Source organism: Neopsephotus bourkii, unplaced genomic scaffold, assembly GCF_033783945.1.
Source record: "Neopsephotus bourkii isolate Nb327-2 ecotype Australia unplaced genomic scaffold, CSIRO-AGI_Nbou_v1 NB_923, whole genome shotgun sequence".
NCBI lineage: Eukaryota > Metazoa > Chordata > Aves > Psittaciformes > Psittacidae > Neopsephotus > Neopsephotus bourkii.
The window spans coordinates 2,080,293-2,098,501 of NW_026901417.1; the positions used below are offsets into that span (position 1 = coordinate 2,080,293).

Consider the following 18,209-nt stretch of genomic DNA (forward strand, 5'->3'; position numbering starts at 1 on the left):
CCTCTGCCTCCTCTTCTTCCACTGCCTCTGAATTCTGCTTTTGCTCTGCCATCCTGATGTACAGCCCGACAACAGACTCGAAGGCTACACAACAAGACAAACAGCTTAATGTTAGTGTTCAAATAGGGATCCCCAGTAGAAGGAAGGCAGGCGCAAGGAAGGATAGCACTAGCAGGTCCAAATATTCCAGTCTCAAAAATGCCTTAAGAGTGCTTAACACACATCCCTGGACAACAATGGGCTCATGTTTGCATGCAGGGGCAGTGCACACCAGCCTGCAAATGGCCAGCCAGGCACCACGCACCACTGCATCGAGCCCAGGACAAGGCAGCGCGCAGTGGGGTGGCACTGGGCCAGGGGAGACCTTAGAGCAGCTCCAGTGCCTAAAGGGGCTGCAGGAAACCTGGAGAGGGGCTTGGGACAAGGGCCTGTAGGGACAGGCCAAGGGGAATGGCTTTAACCTGCCCAAGGGGAGACTGAGATGAGACACTAGGAGGAAGCTCCTCCCTGTGAGGTTGGAACTATCCCTTCCAACCCAAACCATTCTATGATGCTGTTTCTATGATTCTTCGTAGAGCTGCGCCAAAGTGGAGTGAGCCACAGCACCCAGTGACTGAAATGTTAGCGTGTGGCTAACTGCTAACTGTCCCCAGCTTCAGTAACTTATCTGTGGAGCTTCCATCTGCCAGGTACTTCTAAACACGGACTTCACATGCTCCAAACAGGGCAGGCTGTCCTGCCGACAGACTTGCACCTTGCCTTCATTTTAAAATGCTTTTCTCCTTGTCTGCAATACCTGAATGGCCTGTGTATTGTGACGAGTAGGGAGCTGGCCACTTGAACCAAACTCATGGAGAATACGGTTGATATGCTGGAGGGAAGGAATGCCTTGATATGCTTGTGAGGTGGGCTGATGCCAACCTCATGAAGTTTAACCATGACAAGTGCAAGGTCCTAAACCTGGGTCGAAGCAATCCCAGGCACAGCTACAGGCTGGGCAGAGAAGAGATTCAGAGCAGCCCAAGGAGAAGGACTTGGGGGTGCTGCTCGATGAGAAAATGAACATGAGCCGGCTTCAGTGTGCGCTTGCAGCCCAGAAAGCAACCGTATCCTGGGCTGCATCAAAAGGAGTGTGACCAGCAGGTCGAAGGAGGTGATCCTGCCCCTCTACTCTGCTCCCGTGAGACCTCACCTGGAGTACTGTGTGCAGTTCTGGTGTCCTCAACATAAAAAGGACATGGAACTGTTGGAACAAGTCCAGAGGAGGCCACGAGGATGATCAGGGGACTGGAGCACATCCTGTATGAAGACAGGCTGAGAAAGTTGGGGCTGTTCAGCCTGGAGAAGAGAAGACTGCGTGCAGACCTCATAGCAGCCTGCCAGTATCTGAAGGGGGGCTATAGGGATGCTGGGGAGGGACTCTTCATTAGGGACTGTAGTGATAGGGCAAGGGGTAATGGGTTAAAACTTAAACAGGGAAAATTTAGATTGGTTATAAGGAGGAAATTCTTTCCTGTTAGGGTGGTGAGGCACTGGAATGGGTTGCCCAGGGAGGTTGTGAATGCTCCATCCCTGGCAGTGTTCAAGACCAGGCTGGATGAGGCCTTGGGTGGCATGGTTTAGTGTGAGGTGTCCCTGCCCATGGCAGGGGTGTTGGAACTGGATGATCTTAAGGTCCTTTCCAACACTAACTATTCTACGATTCTATGATTCTATGACATTTCCTCCACATCATGCACACCCAGCAGCTCCCTGCACCCATCCTTGACACTGCAAGGAGCAGGGCACGAGGCTCTGCAACAGCAGTCCCGTCACTGCAGCAGCCTCAGTGCCAAGCAGTGGGGATAGTGTCCTCAAACCAGCCCAGAGCTGCACAAAAGCCTGTGTGCTGACTAATGCCTGTCTGCATTACAGCTGGACTTCTATCAGCCATCTGAATCTGAAACGTATTGCCATGGTGATAGTCATGGTAGAGTGGGCAAAGGAAGGAGGCAAGGATATCAAACTAGGCATGGATACCATACTACAGTGGTATTATGGAGCTAACACATCAAGAAAACGTTAACTTCTCAGTAAGTGGAGGAGCGTGGCCATCCAAATGACTCCAAACCAGATGCAGGTCTGGTTTTTGGAGGCAGTAACATGGGATTATCCACACACTGAACCACAGAGCACTGAGTGATGTGAGCTCAGGCACAGCAGTTATTCATTAACTCCCTTTCCAGAGGCTCAGAAGATCTAAGCTATAACTCTCCATATATGCACAACTTAGGTATCAACTTCCCCTTCCTTAGACAGCAGCAAAACCATTACAGGGTTAGTTCAACAATTACACACCGAGTAATTACAAATTAGTTTGTCTTCTTGCACAAATCACCCATCCCATTCTTCACACGCACAGCTCAGTATTTAACCTGCTTTACTCTGCTCAGTTTGACAGTATTTCTCACAAGGGGCTGGAGCGATTCGTTTTACTGATTCCTGTTCCCTGTTTCCCCACATGATGATGTCTCACAGCCCACCATTAGGAACTCAGGCTGACACCTCAATTGTCTGTGGAAAAGCAGCGGGGTGGAAATCAAAATGCCAATAGAATAAAACATGGTTGTCATGAAACTATCCTGATGGATAAAAGCTTCAGCATCTCATTCTGTGAACAGAAGAATGAGCAGATTCCCATGTGCCACTCCTGTGTCTGCTGCTGCCTTTGTGCAGGGGTCTGGTAGTTCTCTTTCAGACAAACACAATGAGAACACCTGAATTTTTCATACAAAACTGAAAAGCAAGTATCCCAGACTGGTTTCTTTTGGAAGGGACCTTAGGGCTCCTCCAGCTCCAACCCCTGCCATGGGCAGGGACCCCTTCCACTGGAGCAGCTTGCTCCAAGCCCCTGTGTCCAACCTGGCCTTGAACACTGCCAGGGATGGGGCAGCCACAGCTTCTCTGGGCACCCTGTGCCAGCGCCTCAGCACCCTCACAGGGAAGAGCTTCTGCCTAAGAGCTCAGCTCAGTCTCCCCTCGGGCAGGTTCAAGCCATTCCCCTTGGCCTGTCCCTACAGGCCCTTGCAAATCCTTAATTATTAAACTGTAAATCTTAAATCATTATTGTCCTTGCAATTCATAGAATCATAGAATAGTTAGGGTTGGAAAGGACCTTAAGATCATCCAGTTCCAACCCCCCTGCCATGGGCAGGGACACCTCACACTAAACCATCTCACCCAAGGCTCTGTGCAACCTGGCCTTGAACACTACCAGGGATGGAGCGTTCACAACCTCCCTGGGCAACCCATTCCAGTGCCTCACCACCCTAACAGGAAAGAATTTCCTCCTTATATCCAATCTAAACTTCCCCTTTTTAAGTTTTAACCCGTTACCCTTTGTCCTGTCACTACAGTCCCTAATGAAGAGTCCCTCCCCAGCATCCCTATAGGCCCCCTTCAGATACTGGAAGGCTGCTATGAGGTCTCCACACAGCCTTCTCTTCTCCAGACTGAACATTATCCAACAGTTTGGTGCTCTTTTCACACCCATGCAAGACCAAGGCTCATATCCTAGATCCCAGTCTTCCACTTCAGCCCTCAGATGGGAAGCGCTTTAGCTAATCCTGCTGGTCACCCACCAGACCAGGCTGCACCCAAACAGCAATGCTCCTGCTCTAAACAGGCTGTGATCTGTGCGTGGTGCTTTCCTCAGGACAGCCAGTTCCACAGCCCAGCCCCTGACCTGCAGGCAGGAGACCCGAGTCTGCCTCTTCTCCTCCCTGAGACCTTGCTGCACCTGCACCTCCTGCCCGAGGTAACCCTTGGGTAACCCATGGGGATATTTCCTGCTCCTTCTGCTGAAACTGGGAAGGAAGTTGAAGACTTGTTGAGCTCAGTGGAAAAGTGAGTCTTCAGGTCCACTGTGGTTTGCTGGAAGTGCCTGGAGAGTCTTGCAAGCAGGGAATAGGACACATGCCCCCCACTTGCTGGCAAAGCCCAAACCATCCAGCCAGAAACTCACACTCACAGCTCCTCTCGGGCAGAGGCTCGGGGCTGTACATCCTCAGCAAAGGGCATAAAACCTCAGAATAACAAGGAGTAGGGGACACCCACATGCTTTGTGCCCTCTAACCCTATGCAGTGCTCTGTCCAGCATGCCTTCTGGGGGGACTGTGTGCCAAGATGTCCAACTTACCCATAAGGAAACTGACTCCAATTTTCCAGGGATTTCAGGTTCTAGATGTCATGGGAATGGCCAGGCAGGCAGAAAATGGGTCTCTGCACCAAGGCTGAAGCTTCCATCACCCTCCTTTCATCTGCTCCTTACAGTCACTGTACCTCCATTCCCTTGCCTGTACACACAGACTTAGTCATCTCTAGTGTTTAGGAATAACCAGGAGAAAAAGTGCTCTAAAAAGGCTAAATCTAAACACTACATGTTTATCCTGAGAACCTACAGTCTACAGCAGAAATTAAGATGGAACCAATGTTTTAGAAAGAAATACTTCTCTAAAGTAATTTAGATAGATGCTTTACAAGGGGGGGCAAACCCCATCCCAGAGGCTCAGATCATGTCTGCTTCCTGCAGCCAGCACCAGAACTGCTGCCAAACTTATCAGCCAGAGAAACAGAAAACCAGGAGTAACACTGACTGAAGCACTACAAACTGAAGTCTGGCCTCATCCCATTGTGCCTTTCCAATTTTTCCCATCCATTTACTCTGCAGTTTGTTCATAAAAAAAAGAAGCACTTCCCCCCAAGCACCACTAATTCCAGGTTGAAAGCTGTAGATTTCTCTTTTACTGCAGAAGAGCCTGCAAACTGTTCCAGCTGCTGAATAGCTAAGAAATGTCAAACACAACACCTGGCTCTTCAGAGCTGCAGCTGTTTCCTCTGCACACTACATAACATGTCATTTATTCCCTTCACATAATTCATGCCAAGAGAAAGACCACAATCTAATTAGTCATATCACTTGGGATAAAGCCGGAGCTGCAGTGAGGTAAGGTCTTCTGTTAACCCCCATCGTCTCCCTCAGCTCCACAGCAAGGGAGGCCCCAGACACCAGGTCCTGTTCCTGTTTCACACAGACTTTCTCCTTACGTTCAGAAGCTTCCCAAGGTTCCTGATATCAGGCACTGCACCTCTCTCCTCTACCCACCCAATATCCACCTTCATGTTTCTAAACCCGCAGCTGGTCATCGATGCAAGTGAGCTGATCAGTGACATCCAGCTTGGAGGCAGTGATCATGCACTGGTGGAGTCTGCAGTCCTGAGGGAGGTGGCACAGGCAAAGAGCACAGTCAGGATCCCGCATTTTAGGAAAGCTGACTTCCAGGAGACATTCAAGGCCAGGCTGGATGTGGCTCTGAGCAACCTGATCTAGGTGAAGATGCCCTGCTCATTGAACAGGGGGTTGGACTAGACGAGCTTTGAAGGTCCCTCCAAACCAAACTATTCTGTGATTCCATGATCTTCACAGCCTCTTCCCCAGTTTGCCAGAATTGTCCACCTGCTGAATGGATGTGTTCAGCTAAAATCTTATCTGTATGAGCACCCCATACAAACATGCTGCAGGCAGGAGCAGTGCTACACCACAGCCAGATATGTTCAGTCACATTCTTCCTTCTTTGTCTCACTGTATACACAGGGCTGTCCAGCACATGGGACCTAGCGGACAGAAAGACAATGCCCAACATTTCCGGCATTGCAAGTGTCTCCACGAACATGCCAAGAACGGCACTGCACCACTAATATTATTTTAACCCCTCTCTGAAGTTCTTTGTGGAAGCAGCTGTCTCAGGAACAACCATTTTAAAAGGATCGACAGCATCATGGTATGGCTTTTTTGGGAAGAGTTTGGAAAACAGATTTTCGGTACTTAGCACTCCATTTTCACTTTTCTCCTTGAAAGTTGGCAAGGAATAGGGGGTTTTCACTGTAATGAAGTGATCTTCGTGGCAAGATTAGCATCTTGCACAGTCCCACACTGCTGGCTCTGTGTAGTGACCAACAACCCGCTGCACCAAATGAGACCAGACCATGGGTGTCATGGAACATCAGACATGAGCTGTACTGATCCTTGGTCCTGTGACACATATGAACCATGAAATACAATGTAAGGACAGTTAAGCTCAAGCCACTTTTATCTATAAATGTTATGTGTCTTAACTAATCCCACATCTGCCTCATACAATTTAAAACATTCCAACAATGATGCTGGCAAGCAAGCTAAAGGCTGGTCATGGAACCTTTTAACATCTTAAAGGAAAACTCTCCAGTTCACTAATTTCAAAAGCAGTATTCTAATATACATACAACTTCCAGCTATTACCACAACACTGCAGAAAGAGCCATTCCAGTCAGGTCCTGCTTTCCCACCAGTTCTTTCTACAGCTGGGTCTCCTTCAAGACACTTTCACAGCACTACCAGGACTGGGAACAACTCAGTAAAGACAAAGTCCTTGAGCACTTGATAAAATGCTGCCAGCTCTGAGCAGGCTTAGAGAACAAGTCAAGGAACAGGTCAACCTTGTCTGGGTCAGGAGTAGTCTTAATCTTGCTACACTTGGGAGTAAATAAAAGAGCTGTTGTCATTACACTGTGACAGCCTTTTCTGTACCTCCAAAGGAAGGAAGGTTCGGGCTGCAACAGGGAAGGTGACCTCTACCCAACATAACTCCCTCGTCACAGAGAGCTTGAAGTGACATTCAGGTTTCTGTGGCCCCACTGTTTTCGCAGTTGTCCAGTGTCTGAACGCCTTGGGTCAGGTGGCTGTTGTGCAAGAAAACCTGATGTAAATCCCCACTGCCCAGCAAAGGGGCTTTTCCTGAAAACTCAAACAAAAACCAATGGCCAAAGGTCTGGGACATTTTGCTGGTAACAAGTATCTGCTTTGTTGCCGAGACAGAGCTTTGGTGAACAGGAATTGGCATCATTGTTACATTCTCATTTCCTGGTTACAGTCATAACACAGAAAGCCAAAGATTTGTCAGTGCCATTTCTGCCCTTTGCTCTTTCAAACCAGAAACCCAGCAGATGGGCAACAAGGAATTCCACAGAGGCCCAACAATGCCTCTCTTCCAGCCAGAGACACCACAAAGAAAGCCAACTGAAAGCCATAGGTGCTAAAGCACAATTTACAGTGACAGGTTTATAGCCTGGTAAAGATTCTGGCAGCCTTTAAATCAATTCTTTCCACTTGATAAATATTTTTACAACTGAAGCTAGCCAGACCAAGCCAAGTTTGAATAATTGCATTGTCTGACTGCAGGGCCTCAATGCTTTAGCTGGCATTTGGGGTCAGCCAGTTTGGTGTGTGTGGACAACAGATGCAGAGTTACACAGCATCTGCTAAACACATTCAAGGTTTATGGTTTTGTCTTTCCTGTCTCTCTCTGGTGCTGCATTACAAAGACATTTTGACCCTGAGTCCACTTCTTACATTAATAATATTATCAGACAAGCTCAAATTTTAGAGAGGTATACATAGCTACAAGAGTGAATAAGGAATATATGCACATCCACTTCACCCAGTTACTCCTCAGGTCACTCAAAAATATAAGCTACAAGTTATGTGTTACTTCAGACAAGAGGAAAACAGAAGAAACAATCTTTAAAGGTACAAGAATACACCCAAAAACCCCACCCCAAGAACATGAAGCAAATCCATGAGCTGGACAAAATATTCCTGCCAACTGCACAGTTACAAAACACACTTCCATTTCACACAATAAATACAAGGATCGCCAGGATAAAACTCAGCCCTTGGGAATAGGAAGGCTGATCCTGTGGAGCACTTTGGTCCCTGGCAGACCCATGTCTGGTTACCTGCTGTAGGTGCACATCTCTGGTCCTTGCCCAGTCTACAGGGAGGACGTGGGACCTGCACAGCACTCTTTCCACCAGCCCTGCCTCTCACCCTATCTGCTCTTGATGGGTCTTCCTGGGTGGACTCCAAACCTGGGTCACCACCATCGCATGTCTGGGGCTGTTTAACAGAGCCTGTTACCACCACCCTAGCTCAGACACCCTGCTCAGACCCTGGGCACAGCTGGTGCCATGGTCACCTCTGGCTCCTGGTGCATCCCTGCCATAGGAGGAGCCCTGCTCCTGCGGCTCACTCCATCGCTGCAGCTGCACTCAAGAGTGCAGGTCCACCTGCATGGCCAAATAGTGACAAAAGGAGTGTGACCAGCAGGTCAAAGGAGGTGATCCTGCCCCTCTACTCTGCTCTTGTGAGACCTCACCTGGAGCATTGTGTGCAGTTCTGGTGTCCTCAACATAAAAAGGACATGGAACTGTTGGAACAAGTCCAGAGGAGGCCATGAGGATCATCAGGGGACTGGAGCACCTCCTGTATGAAGAGAGGCTGAGAAAGTTGGGGCTGTTCAGCCTGGAGAAGAGAAGGCTGAGTGGAGACCTCAGAGCAGCCTTCCAGTATCTGAAGGGGGCACATAGGGATGCTGGGCAGGGACGCTTCATCAGGGACTGCAGTGATAGGACAAGGGGTAATGGGTTAAAACTTAAACAGGGGAAGTTTAGATTGGATATAAGGAGGAAATTCTTTCCTGTTAGGGTGGTGAGGCACTGGAATGGGTTGCCCAGGGAGGTTGTGAATGCTCCATCCCTGGCAGTGTTCAAGACCAGGCTGGACAAGGCCTTGGGTGGTATGGTTTAGTGTGAGGTGTCCCTGCCCATGGCAGGGGGGTTGGAACTGGATGATCTTAAGGTACTTTCCAACCCGAACTAATCTATGAAAATCAGGGCTTTGGAAAACTCCGCCATTTGAGCCAGTTTCACACACATATTCAGTGTATCACAGACAACAAATGCACACCAGAACCACAGAGACACCACATCCCACGGGGTGAAAAGCCTGAGCGAACAGAAAGACGATCCCCTCTTAAGCCCGTTAGCTTCATTAACTTAGTGCCACCACTCCCTCGCTCACAGCGTTGCCCGTCAAACCGATGCTGCCGGTTTGCTCACGTTAAAAAGGAGCCACCAATAACGGGTGAAGAAGTTTGAAGCCCCTTTCCTGGCAGACAAAGGGGAGCTGCCACCTGCCCGCTGCCCCGCCGAGCCCCGCAGGGCCGGCAGCCCCCGCCGCCGAAAGCGGCCCCTCCGCAGGGGCAGCCCAAAGCTCCGCCTCGGGAAACGGCGGGCGGGACGAGACCCCTGTGCTGGGGCGGCGGCGGCGGCAGCCCCCGCGCTCCGGGTCCGGGACACGGCCCGGCCCGCCCCGGGGCCGAGCAGCGGGGCGGGGTTCCCCGGCCCTGCGGGAGGTGGCGGCGGAGCGGCTCGGCTCGGCTGGGCTCGGCTCGGGGGGTCCGGCGGGGAGCGATGGAGCCGCCCGAGGGCTGGGACCCGTACGGGCGGCCGGCGCGGCGCACGCAGTGGCTGGTGAGCGCCCTGGCCTACCACTACGGGCTGGACCGCGGCGTGGAGAACGAGATCGTGGTGCTGGCCACCGGGCTGGACCAGTACCTGCAGGAGATCTTCCACCACCTGGACTGCGCCGGGGCCGGCCGGATTCCCGGAGAGGACTTCCGCACGCTGTGCCAGGTGCTGGGGCTGGAGGAGGCGGCGGAGGCGGCGGCCGACCCCGAGGAGTGCGCGGGGCTGTGGGAGGGCCTCTCCGCCGAGCTCACCTTCCGCCAGTTCCACGCCCGCCTCTGCGGCTACTTCAGCACCAAGGCGGGCTGCCCGCGCCGCTCCGTGCCGCGCCTGCCGCTGGGCCGGGAGAGCGAGCACATCGAGACCCAGATCCGGCTGCGCAGCCCCCGCCGCCGCCGCCGCCTCAGGGACCCGCCCGGGCCCGCAGCACCGGCCCGGCCCGGCGGCGGGGGGGCAGCGGAGCGGCGGCCCGCGGGGCCCTGCTCGCGGGAGTGCTACGAGGAGATCGTGGCGCTGGAGCAGGCCGAGGACCGCATCGCCAAGCTGGAGGAGGAGAACGGGAGCCTGCGGGAGCTGGTGGAGGACATGCGGGCCGCCCTGCAGAGCAGCGACGCCCGGTGCCTGGCCCTGCAGGTGAGCAGCGGTGACCCCCGGCTGCAGCTTGGAGAGGTGCTGCGCCCGCAGCATAGGTCGGCTGTAAGAGGGGTACGGCACAGACCGGGGTGGCCCTCTCGTCCTCGGCATTAACTTCTTAGCAGAGTTTGGTCACAGAGAGGCTTCAAGGAGACCGCTGTGATTCCACCAGCGGTGTGTGTATATCCCTTAAATACCACAGAATCACAGACTGGTTTGGGTTGGAAGGGACCTTGAAAATCATCCAGTTCCAACCCCCTACCACGGGCAGGGACAGCTTCCACTAGAGCAGCTTGCTCTGAGCACCTGTGTCCAACCTGGCCTAAATATAGTTATAAATATGTATATGTATATCCTTAAATGTATATTTAAGGGATGTGCTGAGAACCACCCTACTAAAATTGCAGAAGACCTCAGTTTAACAGACCTAGGTCTATAATGCTGCTTTTCCTATTGCATATGCAGTCACTTATACACCAGTTACGCACCGCTGTGGGCTTTTTCCCGAAGTAAAAAGGAACTTCTGGATTCTTACCTCCATAAAGACATGCAATAGCTCATTCACAAGCACCCCAGAGCTTTGTCTCAGGAACATGGGAGGTGTGTTTTCTTCAGTGTGGTCATGGGAGCTCAGAGCTGGAGCCAGCTCTGCACATGGCCTGATGAACAGTCTGTGGCTTCTCTGCAAGGCCCCACTCATTGTTTCTGTTGTATCAGCTGAAGTGAAACACATACATAGTGAAACGTGAACATATACATACTTAATAGCAGTTGAATTACTCTGTCATGACGTAGCACAGACATGGTTGGCATCAGGGTAGATTTTATACCAGCACAACCCACACAGAGTTCTGTGCCGTTTGCATTAGCTGCTGTCCATCTCTGCAATGCCCAGCACAGCAGGTGAAAGCCAGTTTACCCCTTTCATGTGAAAAGTGAAAGGAGGGCAGAAGTGAACACGAAGTCACCAAAGAACCCAGAAAGAATGAGAAGGACAAAGATGAGAGCTTGAGGTCACCACGAGCTGCTCTGTGCTCAGCTCTACTCAACACAACTTCAGAATCATAAGGGGAAGTACTTTTTGCACGGTATTACTTGCCTTTTGAGGACAGACTACAGTAATGGCACTAAAGCTAGACAGAAACGTGTGCAATAACCTCATTTTCCACTTTAGGAGTAGGTTTAAAATGGAACATATAGATACATATTTAAAAACTAATGTCCAGAGACTGTTTCCTTGTCTCTGTATTTCACAAAGTAGCTCATCAGTTGCTGATCAACTCTTTGTCATTAAAGAAAAACCAAAGCAAACAACAAAACACAATCCAGCCATTTTCAGTCTTGATTAATATGATGCTTTAGAACACATTAACTTCCCCCTGCTTTCTGCTCCTGTTATTACAGGTAGGACTGCGGAAGAGCCACGCTAACCATAAGGAAGAGGGGACCTGTTTTGTAGGGTGCAAGAGACCGTTAACGCAGAACCAGTCCCAGACCAAGTGCCTTCAAAGCGTACTGAAAGAAGTGGAACTCATACGGAGCTCCAGGGACGGGCAGATAGAAGAAGCAATTAGGTTCAATCAGGAGCTGGAAAGAGAGCTGAAGAGCTCTCAGGAAGCTCTGGTCAATCTGGAGGACTGCAACCGTAACCTGAAGAGGGAACAAGCAGAAATGAGGAAGAAGGTGGAAGAGGCTAGACATGCCGTCCGTAACAGTCTTGGCAAAGTGAAGGAGCTGGAAGTGAAAGCCAACGAAGTGCCACATCTCCAAGTATACATCCAGCAGCTGGAATCAGAACTGCAGCACTACAGGTAAGGCTGAGTCCGTCAAAAAATGCCTATAAAATTGCAGTATTGGAAATTACCAAGTTACCATGAAAATCACCCGTTGTAGCTTATTAAATGTTGCCAAATACATGTAAAATGGAGCCAGAGAGGAATTAGAAGCTACTTTTCTTGATAGGGATCCATAACAGAATTGGGCTGTTCTAGTGGAAGGTAGATCAAAATAAGGATGCTGATCTACACAGAGGTGAAGTTACTCCTCAAACACACAGCACTAGGACTCAACGTAGTAATGATTCATGAAAGCCTCTGAAGAAACTGCTGACAGCCCTTCAGAAACCATTTCCATGCACATATTTTCTCACCTTATCTAAGCAGCCCAGTCATTCCCTGGCAGTTGGGGCACACGTACAAAGCCAGCTGTAATCAGGTGGTTGACCCTCCACTTCTTACTAAACCTCTTCAATTCGTCCTACAAAGTGGAGGAAAACCCACAGGGCTGGCTTGTGCCCAGCAGTGTTAAACTCTGCCGCAACTTTATTGCTTTTTCACCAACAGAATATGTCATATTCCACAAGGCAAAAGCTAAAACACTTTCCTGAAACCACACAATCATGTAAGAGAAGTCTCAAGCAAAAAATGCATCATCCAACTATGCCCGCTTCTGTGATAGTATAAATAAATGTCTTTCCAAAAGTCAGGAAGTTGCTTACAAATTTAAGAGTTCACTGCTTTTGTAGAGTTGTATCTCAGACCAGACTTGGACTCACTGATGGTTAGCAAGTGCCAGGCATTTCTGCCCAAGTTTCAAATTGACCCATGGAATAAAATCTTGGTTATACCTTTACTGACCCAAAGTAAAGCTAATAGTTACACATTTTTTCCTTACTGTACTAAACCTGGTATTTTAATACATTGTCTACTCTGATCTCCTTGTCTCTTCCTAAACTTATACTTCCTCTGTTTGCTTCTCAGAAGAGTTCCTAGTGAGTTATTTGTAGCATCATGGCTATTGTACTGCTTTATGACGTGAGGAAGTGCTAAAAATAACCACTTTATCCAGTGTCTTTGTGTCAGTGTTGTGTATGTTAATACTTGTGATTGCAGGAGGTAAAAGCCTTCATTTAAACATCTGTAGGATTTTAGAAACACCACAAGGGCACATAATGTCCAAGAGGACTGTCATTTATAGAGGTCTGGGTGAATGACACAGCTCTCAGTACTGAGAGAGATCGCACTACTTGTCTGGTCTCTGAAGTTCTCCCTAGGATGAGCACCAAAAGCTTAACATGAGTTCTTGTCCTGCAGAATTGCTTTTCCAAAGAATGATGAAGCATAAAAGCACTAGCTTTGAACAGGTAGAGCTGAATTAGTTAATGGTAATAAGAAATGTCAGCTGGACCTTGCAGAGCAGGAACTTTTATGGGTTGCATCAAAACAGATAGTGTAAGATGTACATTATATGTTCTTTGTAGGAGTATCTTCTTCCATACTATTGGTTTTAAAAATGCATGCTAATTTAAAGTGGGTGTAAGGCTCAGGAATGGCACTGGAATGACCATTTGGAAACTACTCCCCTTTTTCAGCCCTGCAGCACATTTAGCACAGGACCAGGCCAGCTTCCATGTGCAAGACCCTTTAATGGGTCTTGGTTCTGTGTTAGTCACAAACCCCTGCTGTCTCCCTGTCCATGGGTTATAGCTCAGGGCTTAAACATGCTTGTTTAACAGCAGAGCTGCTTAGTGATGATTGTGACTTGCATGGCTGGGGTCGTATTCCACAGTTCCACAGCATGTGGAATATCATAATTCTGTAAGTGTGGCACAGAGATGCCCAAACTGGCAGAAAACAGTTCAGCAGTGAGTTGAGCTCTGTGATGGAAGAGCTGGACGCTTGCATGGCTATCTGTACCTTAGGCAGCCATTGGCATCGTAGCTTGTCCCTCTCACTTGCCTACACTCACACTACAGATGGCAGGAACTCCTTCTGTTCATAGAGAATCATCTCCAGTTGTACGCAAGCCTCAAACCCACAAGCATGGTGTGGGTGAGGTGGTAGGAGTGCATGTTGAGTTGGCCAGAGCGTAGGGATGGAGGGACAGTTGCTGTATCCCACCGACTCCCCAGACAGTCAGTTGGCACATGTGTTACTTGTGATGTTATTAAAGTCAGAGTGCATTGCGGTTAATACTCCAGTGTTCTGCTCCATCTCCAATGACCACAAAACATTTGTGAGCAGGTAAGCAGGATGTAAGTTTGGCAGAAGAACTAATGCTGCAAGGTAGCAGTGGAGATAAGGGGGTTGGCACTTGAGTATACTGCAGAAAGCATTTAAGACTGCAGGAATGGCTCCTGAGAACTGACCTTAACTGGCTTGGTATGCCACTGTTTTGCTCCAGCTAAAGTCTGGTTTCTTCCAGAGAGGATCACATTCAAGAATGAGAGCGGTCTGTGAGCTTTATATACTGTTCCTATCTATACTTTCATACTTACAAAGAAAATTATTTCTTTTAGGTTTGAGCTTTCAAAGCTCTTTATGCATCTAAATCCGTGTAGACCTTCATCTTGCTATCATTTAGACCTGGAATCACAGCAGCGATCTTAAATTATAACCCCTAGCTCAAGAAACAACACAGTTTCCATCTATTCCGGAAAGTGTTTAAGTGCTGCAAGTGATGAAATGTTTTCCTAACTTGGGGTACCTAATTACAATTGCCTTCTCTGCCCACGGGCTCAGATTCTTGCAAATTTAATGCCAAAAGTTGCTGTCACTATCTGTGGTACATTTTGCTAACTGAAATTTGTGTGACTTCACCATGAACTCTTTCAGGGTACCCTGGTTCCTGTCTCTGGGTTTGAAATGTCCCTATCACATTGTCGGTTCCCAGCTGACCTAATAGGTTCTAGACACTTCTTGTCTTCAGGGCACATCCTATCCTTCTGCACTGGGTGCAGGGGTCAAGGGTTTGTCCCCTTTCTCCACCATTAGAAGTTTGTACCATCTTTTGTTTTTCAATCCCTGTTTAATGAGTCAGCTGAGACACTTCAATGGTAAACGTTGAGAAATTCCTTATAGAAAAGCATGAGTTAGCATGAGTTGTAGTCATTTCAGAGGAGAAAGACTTTATGAGAAACTGAATGTTTGTCATACAAAAATGTGTGGTTCACAAGTGTCAGTGTATGGAAGAGTTTAGGAAGTTATACAAGCCCCATTTTCAAATGCAGCGTTGCCCAGAGGCTTCTTGTTTTGCACTGGTGCACTTGATTTCCTTCTCCCAGGTGTAGGACTTCTCATTTTTTATGGCTGAATCTCAGCTTTTCCGGTTTTGGATTACGCTTTCAGTTTCTCAGGATGATACTGGGACAAGCCTCCAAATTGCCTGGGGTCAGTTCCCATTTCTCTTTCAAACACTGGAAGCCTACATGAAAATACTGGCTAGGCCCCAGGTCAGATTCTGGTGACCTCCACTTGATCCACTCTTTTTATCCCAGAGCAAATCATTAACAGCTATTCCCTAAACTCCCCTTTTCCCAGGAAATTTTGCTCCAGCCCAAGGTGACACCATCCATGTATTCTGATATAGTCCTGTAAGTACTGTTTATAAGAATGCCACATCTGAAAATGTTACCACAAGAAAAACATCACATCTACTGTTTCTTTTGATCCATTCAGCCATCTTCCATGTCAGAAAAGGAAATTAGATTGGTTTGACATGAATTGTTCTTGCTGTATGTAAGTTGGCTCCATCTCCTATACTACACTGTAGGTAGCTTAGAAATTGATTATGGATTTTCTCCTTAATAAAATTGGTGGGAATTTAACAGAATTTAACAATCTTGTTTGGATCCCAGTTTAAGAAATGAAAAGGTCATTCAGAATTGAAATAGACTTCATAAAAGAGATGTTCACAGAGGATTTATGTTACCGTGTTAGCCAGCAGCACAGTAATTACATAGGTCAGTGGAAGGGGTCATAAAATAACATAACTGCTTCCCATATGCATGGTCTGTCTCCCAAATTACTTAATTATCCATCAGCATTTATATGTGTTAATGAGGAGGAATCCTTTGTGCAGGGAATACAGGGAGGCTTATTTCATCCCCCCATATTTTCTTATAAACATGGAGCTCTTGAGCATAATTTCCTCCATATCTATCTTTCTTTCCTAAAATCACCAGTGTTAATCTTTATGTTTTAGGTTGTCTTGTATCAGAAGTAGCTCAATTTGTCTTTTCTTCTAGGAGCCAGTGTCCTGATCTTTTCGGTAATTTATCAGATTATCATTTACTCTGTAAAATAGAACAAGATGAACCAGAAAGATCCAGATCAATTATCTAAGAGCAGGAGAGGAATATGGAAATATTCCTAACTGGTACAGAATCGGCTCTGTTAATGAAGAGAGAAAAGCCCTAGGAAAGAAACACTGCTCCACAAAAGAAGGTGTATATAGGAGGTTATTTCCAAGCTGAATGATGGTGTGTGGTTTATAGGTGTTCTAGAGCTGTTCTTCTATTTAAGAATTAGACATTAAATAAAGGAAATGTGGACAACTTTCTGCTTGGCTACTGTCATCAATACCAACTGGTTGTGAGGTGAAGTGCACCTTGACAGTGTATTTCAGAGGGTATGTGTTTCAGGATTTGCATGCAGACTCTGGGTGTTTATGTGCTGGACTGCACGAGGGACTGGATAGAAAAACAGACCGTAAGCACATCCTTGGACACGAGCAAGGCCAGGCAGGGTCAGTCCCAGTGGTGACAGGCAGGGGACTGAGCTCACCCAAGTTAAAGTACTTTGCAGAGCCTCATCTGTAAAAGCACTCAAGCATGTTGTTCCAGATGGACTGATGTAATTTTATTTTCTAATTCTGCTTGTATTTTCTTCTGCTTAAGACTGTAAAGTGTTACATATTGCAGAGAAATATTGCCAAAAAAACACAGAGCTTTTAAGGTTTTCAGGATACTAACAGCAGCAGGTGAATATGTTCCCATCATATGGACTTCAGACTGCTGGTGTGTCTCTAGCCATAGAAGAATCGTAAGCTGAGCAAATAAATCAGATTACTACTCATTTGAAACACTTTAAAGGAACATCTTGATTTCACAGAAAGGGATAATAGAAAGTATTGTTATATATGGTAGAGAGAACTGTGCAGAGCAATTTAAATACATTAACTTGACACTGAGGAAAATGTATAGCATGTCTTTCTAAGCAAGGGTTAGTTTTATTTCAAATGCAAGAAGAGTCTCAGCTCTTTTTAATGTTAATCATGCTTGCTTCCCATAATAATAGCAAAACCTTTACTCAAATCCACTCGAATTAATCCAAGTTCATTTATCCACAAGGAAGCTTGTATGCCAATTCTGATGTTGCAAATGTGGGCGGCTCCCTGGCCTTTTTCAGTGCTGGGCTCTTAGTTACAGTGTTTATTCTTGGGAGACTTTCCCTGGATTCTCACTAAATCCTCCTTTTCATCTGGCTTGCTTTATTTGTGTGCTGGGAGTAAATCCCTGCGAGCACAATAGGGCTGCCACACACAGACACTGCCTGTCCCCTGCGGTGGATGTGCTGTCACCACGGCCCAGGCTTCCTCCCACAGCTCTGCAGAGGCTCCCAGTGTTGAACCTGCTGGAGCAGCCACTTAGCAGCTCCATCTCACAGACCTTCCTGGGGACAGAGAGATGAACGTGTGCTGCAAGTAACCAACAGATGGTCCAAGCCAAAGGAGTTAGTTTTGTCATCTCATACTCAGAACCTGACATGCAGCTGCCTTTTGAAGCTGCCCCCTCCTTCCCTTCTGTGCATAATTTGAATCATGCTGACCCCTCCTGTCCCAGGGGGTTATGTTTTCCCCAGGAGGTGTGCACTCAGTGTTTCTGCAGCTTCTTAAACCAGTGCCTGGAAATGCACCCAGCAGCTTGGTGGACCCCCCACGGCTGACGGCCATGCACCTCCCTCCTTCACCTGTCTGCTCTGTCAAGCTGCCTCATGCCCAGACTTTCTAGGTGATGCAGCATATTACCCAGCTTGTCTCATAGCAGCAAAAATGAAAGATTAATTTCATACAAAGAGATAACTTTAAAATACAGAAAAATCCTGTTCCCCTGCCCCTTTCAAACCATTTTGTAAGACTGGTCTCCCCAGGCCCCTTTGAAAGCAATGCCTCCCACAACAAAGGCACTTCCTTGCTGTCATTGCAAGGACCAAAATCAAACAGAAATGGTCCTAGCTCATAAATAGCCCTCACTTGAACCCTCTGGATTACTTGGGCGAGTTCCTGTACAGCACCTTTCAATGTCTAATATTAGCAGTATGCCACTTTCTGCCCTAAAGGCTTCCTAGGAACCTTCTGCCTGGTGGGCATCACTGCCATGTCCTGCCGTTGTGCTCAGTTTGAACTTAGAACTGCTT

The 18,209-nt window shown here is 47.9% G+C and overlaps 3 protein-coding genes across 6 annotated transcripts in view; 1 reads left to right on the forward strand and 2 right to left on the reverse strand.

The window, feature by feature from the left end:
• Nucleotides 1-5,184, reverse strand: part of CFAP92 (cilia and flagella associated protein 92 (putative)) — a 31,232-nt gene extending 26,048 nt beyond the window's left edge. The window contains exon 1 of the mRNA XM_061357756.1: nt 5,086-5,184. Within this exon, the coding sequence (XP_061213740.1) occupies nt 5,086-5,184 (99 nt within the window). The remainder of the gene's footprint in view (nt 1-5,085) is intronic.
• HDAC11 (histone deacetylase 11) overlaps nt 1-18,209 on the reverse strand; it is a 656,323-nt gene that overhangs the window by 586,574 nt on the left and 51,540 nt on the right. The gene's annotated exons all lie outside the window — the stretch shown is intronic.
• Nucleotides 9,327-18,209, forward strand: part of EFCC1 (EF-hand and coiled-coil domain containing 1) — a 51,283-nt gene continuing 42,400 nt past the window's right edge. For all 4 annotated transcript variants that reach the window (XM_061357826.1, XM_061357828.1, XM_061357829.1 and 1 more), the window contains exons 1-2: nt 9,327-10,014; nt 11,419-11,825. In XM_061357826.1, coding sequence (XP_061213810.1) covers nt 9,328-10,014; nt 11,419-11,825 — 1,094 coding nt within the window. In that variant the 5' untranslated portion in view covers nt 9,327. The remainder of the gene's footprint in view (nt 10,015-11,418; nt 11,826-18,209) is intronic.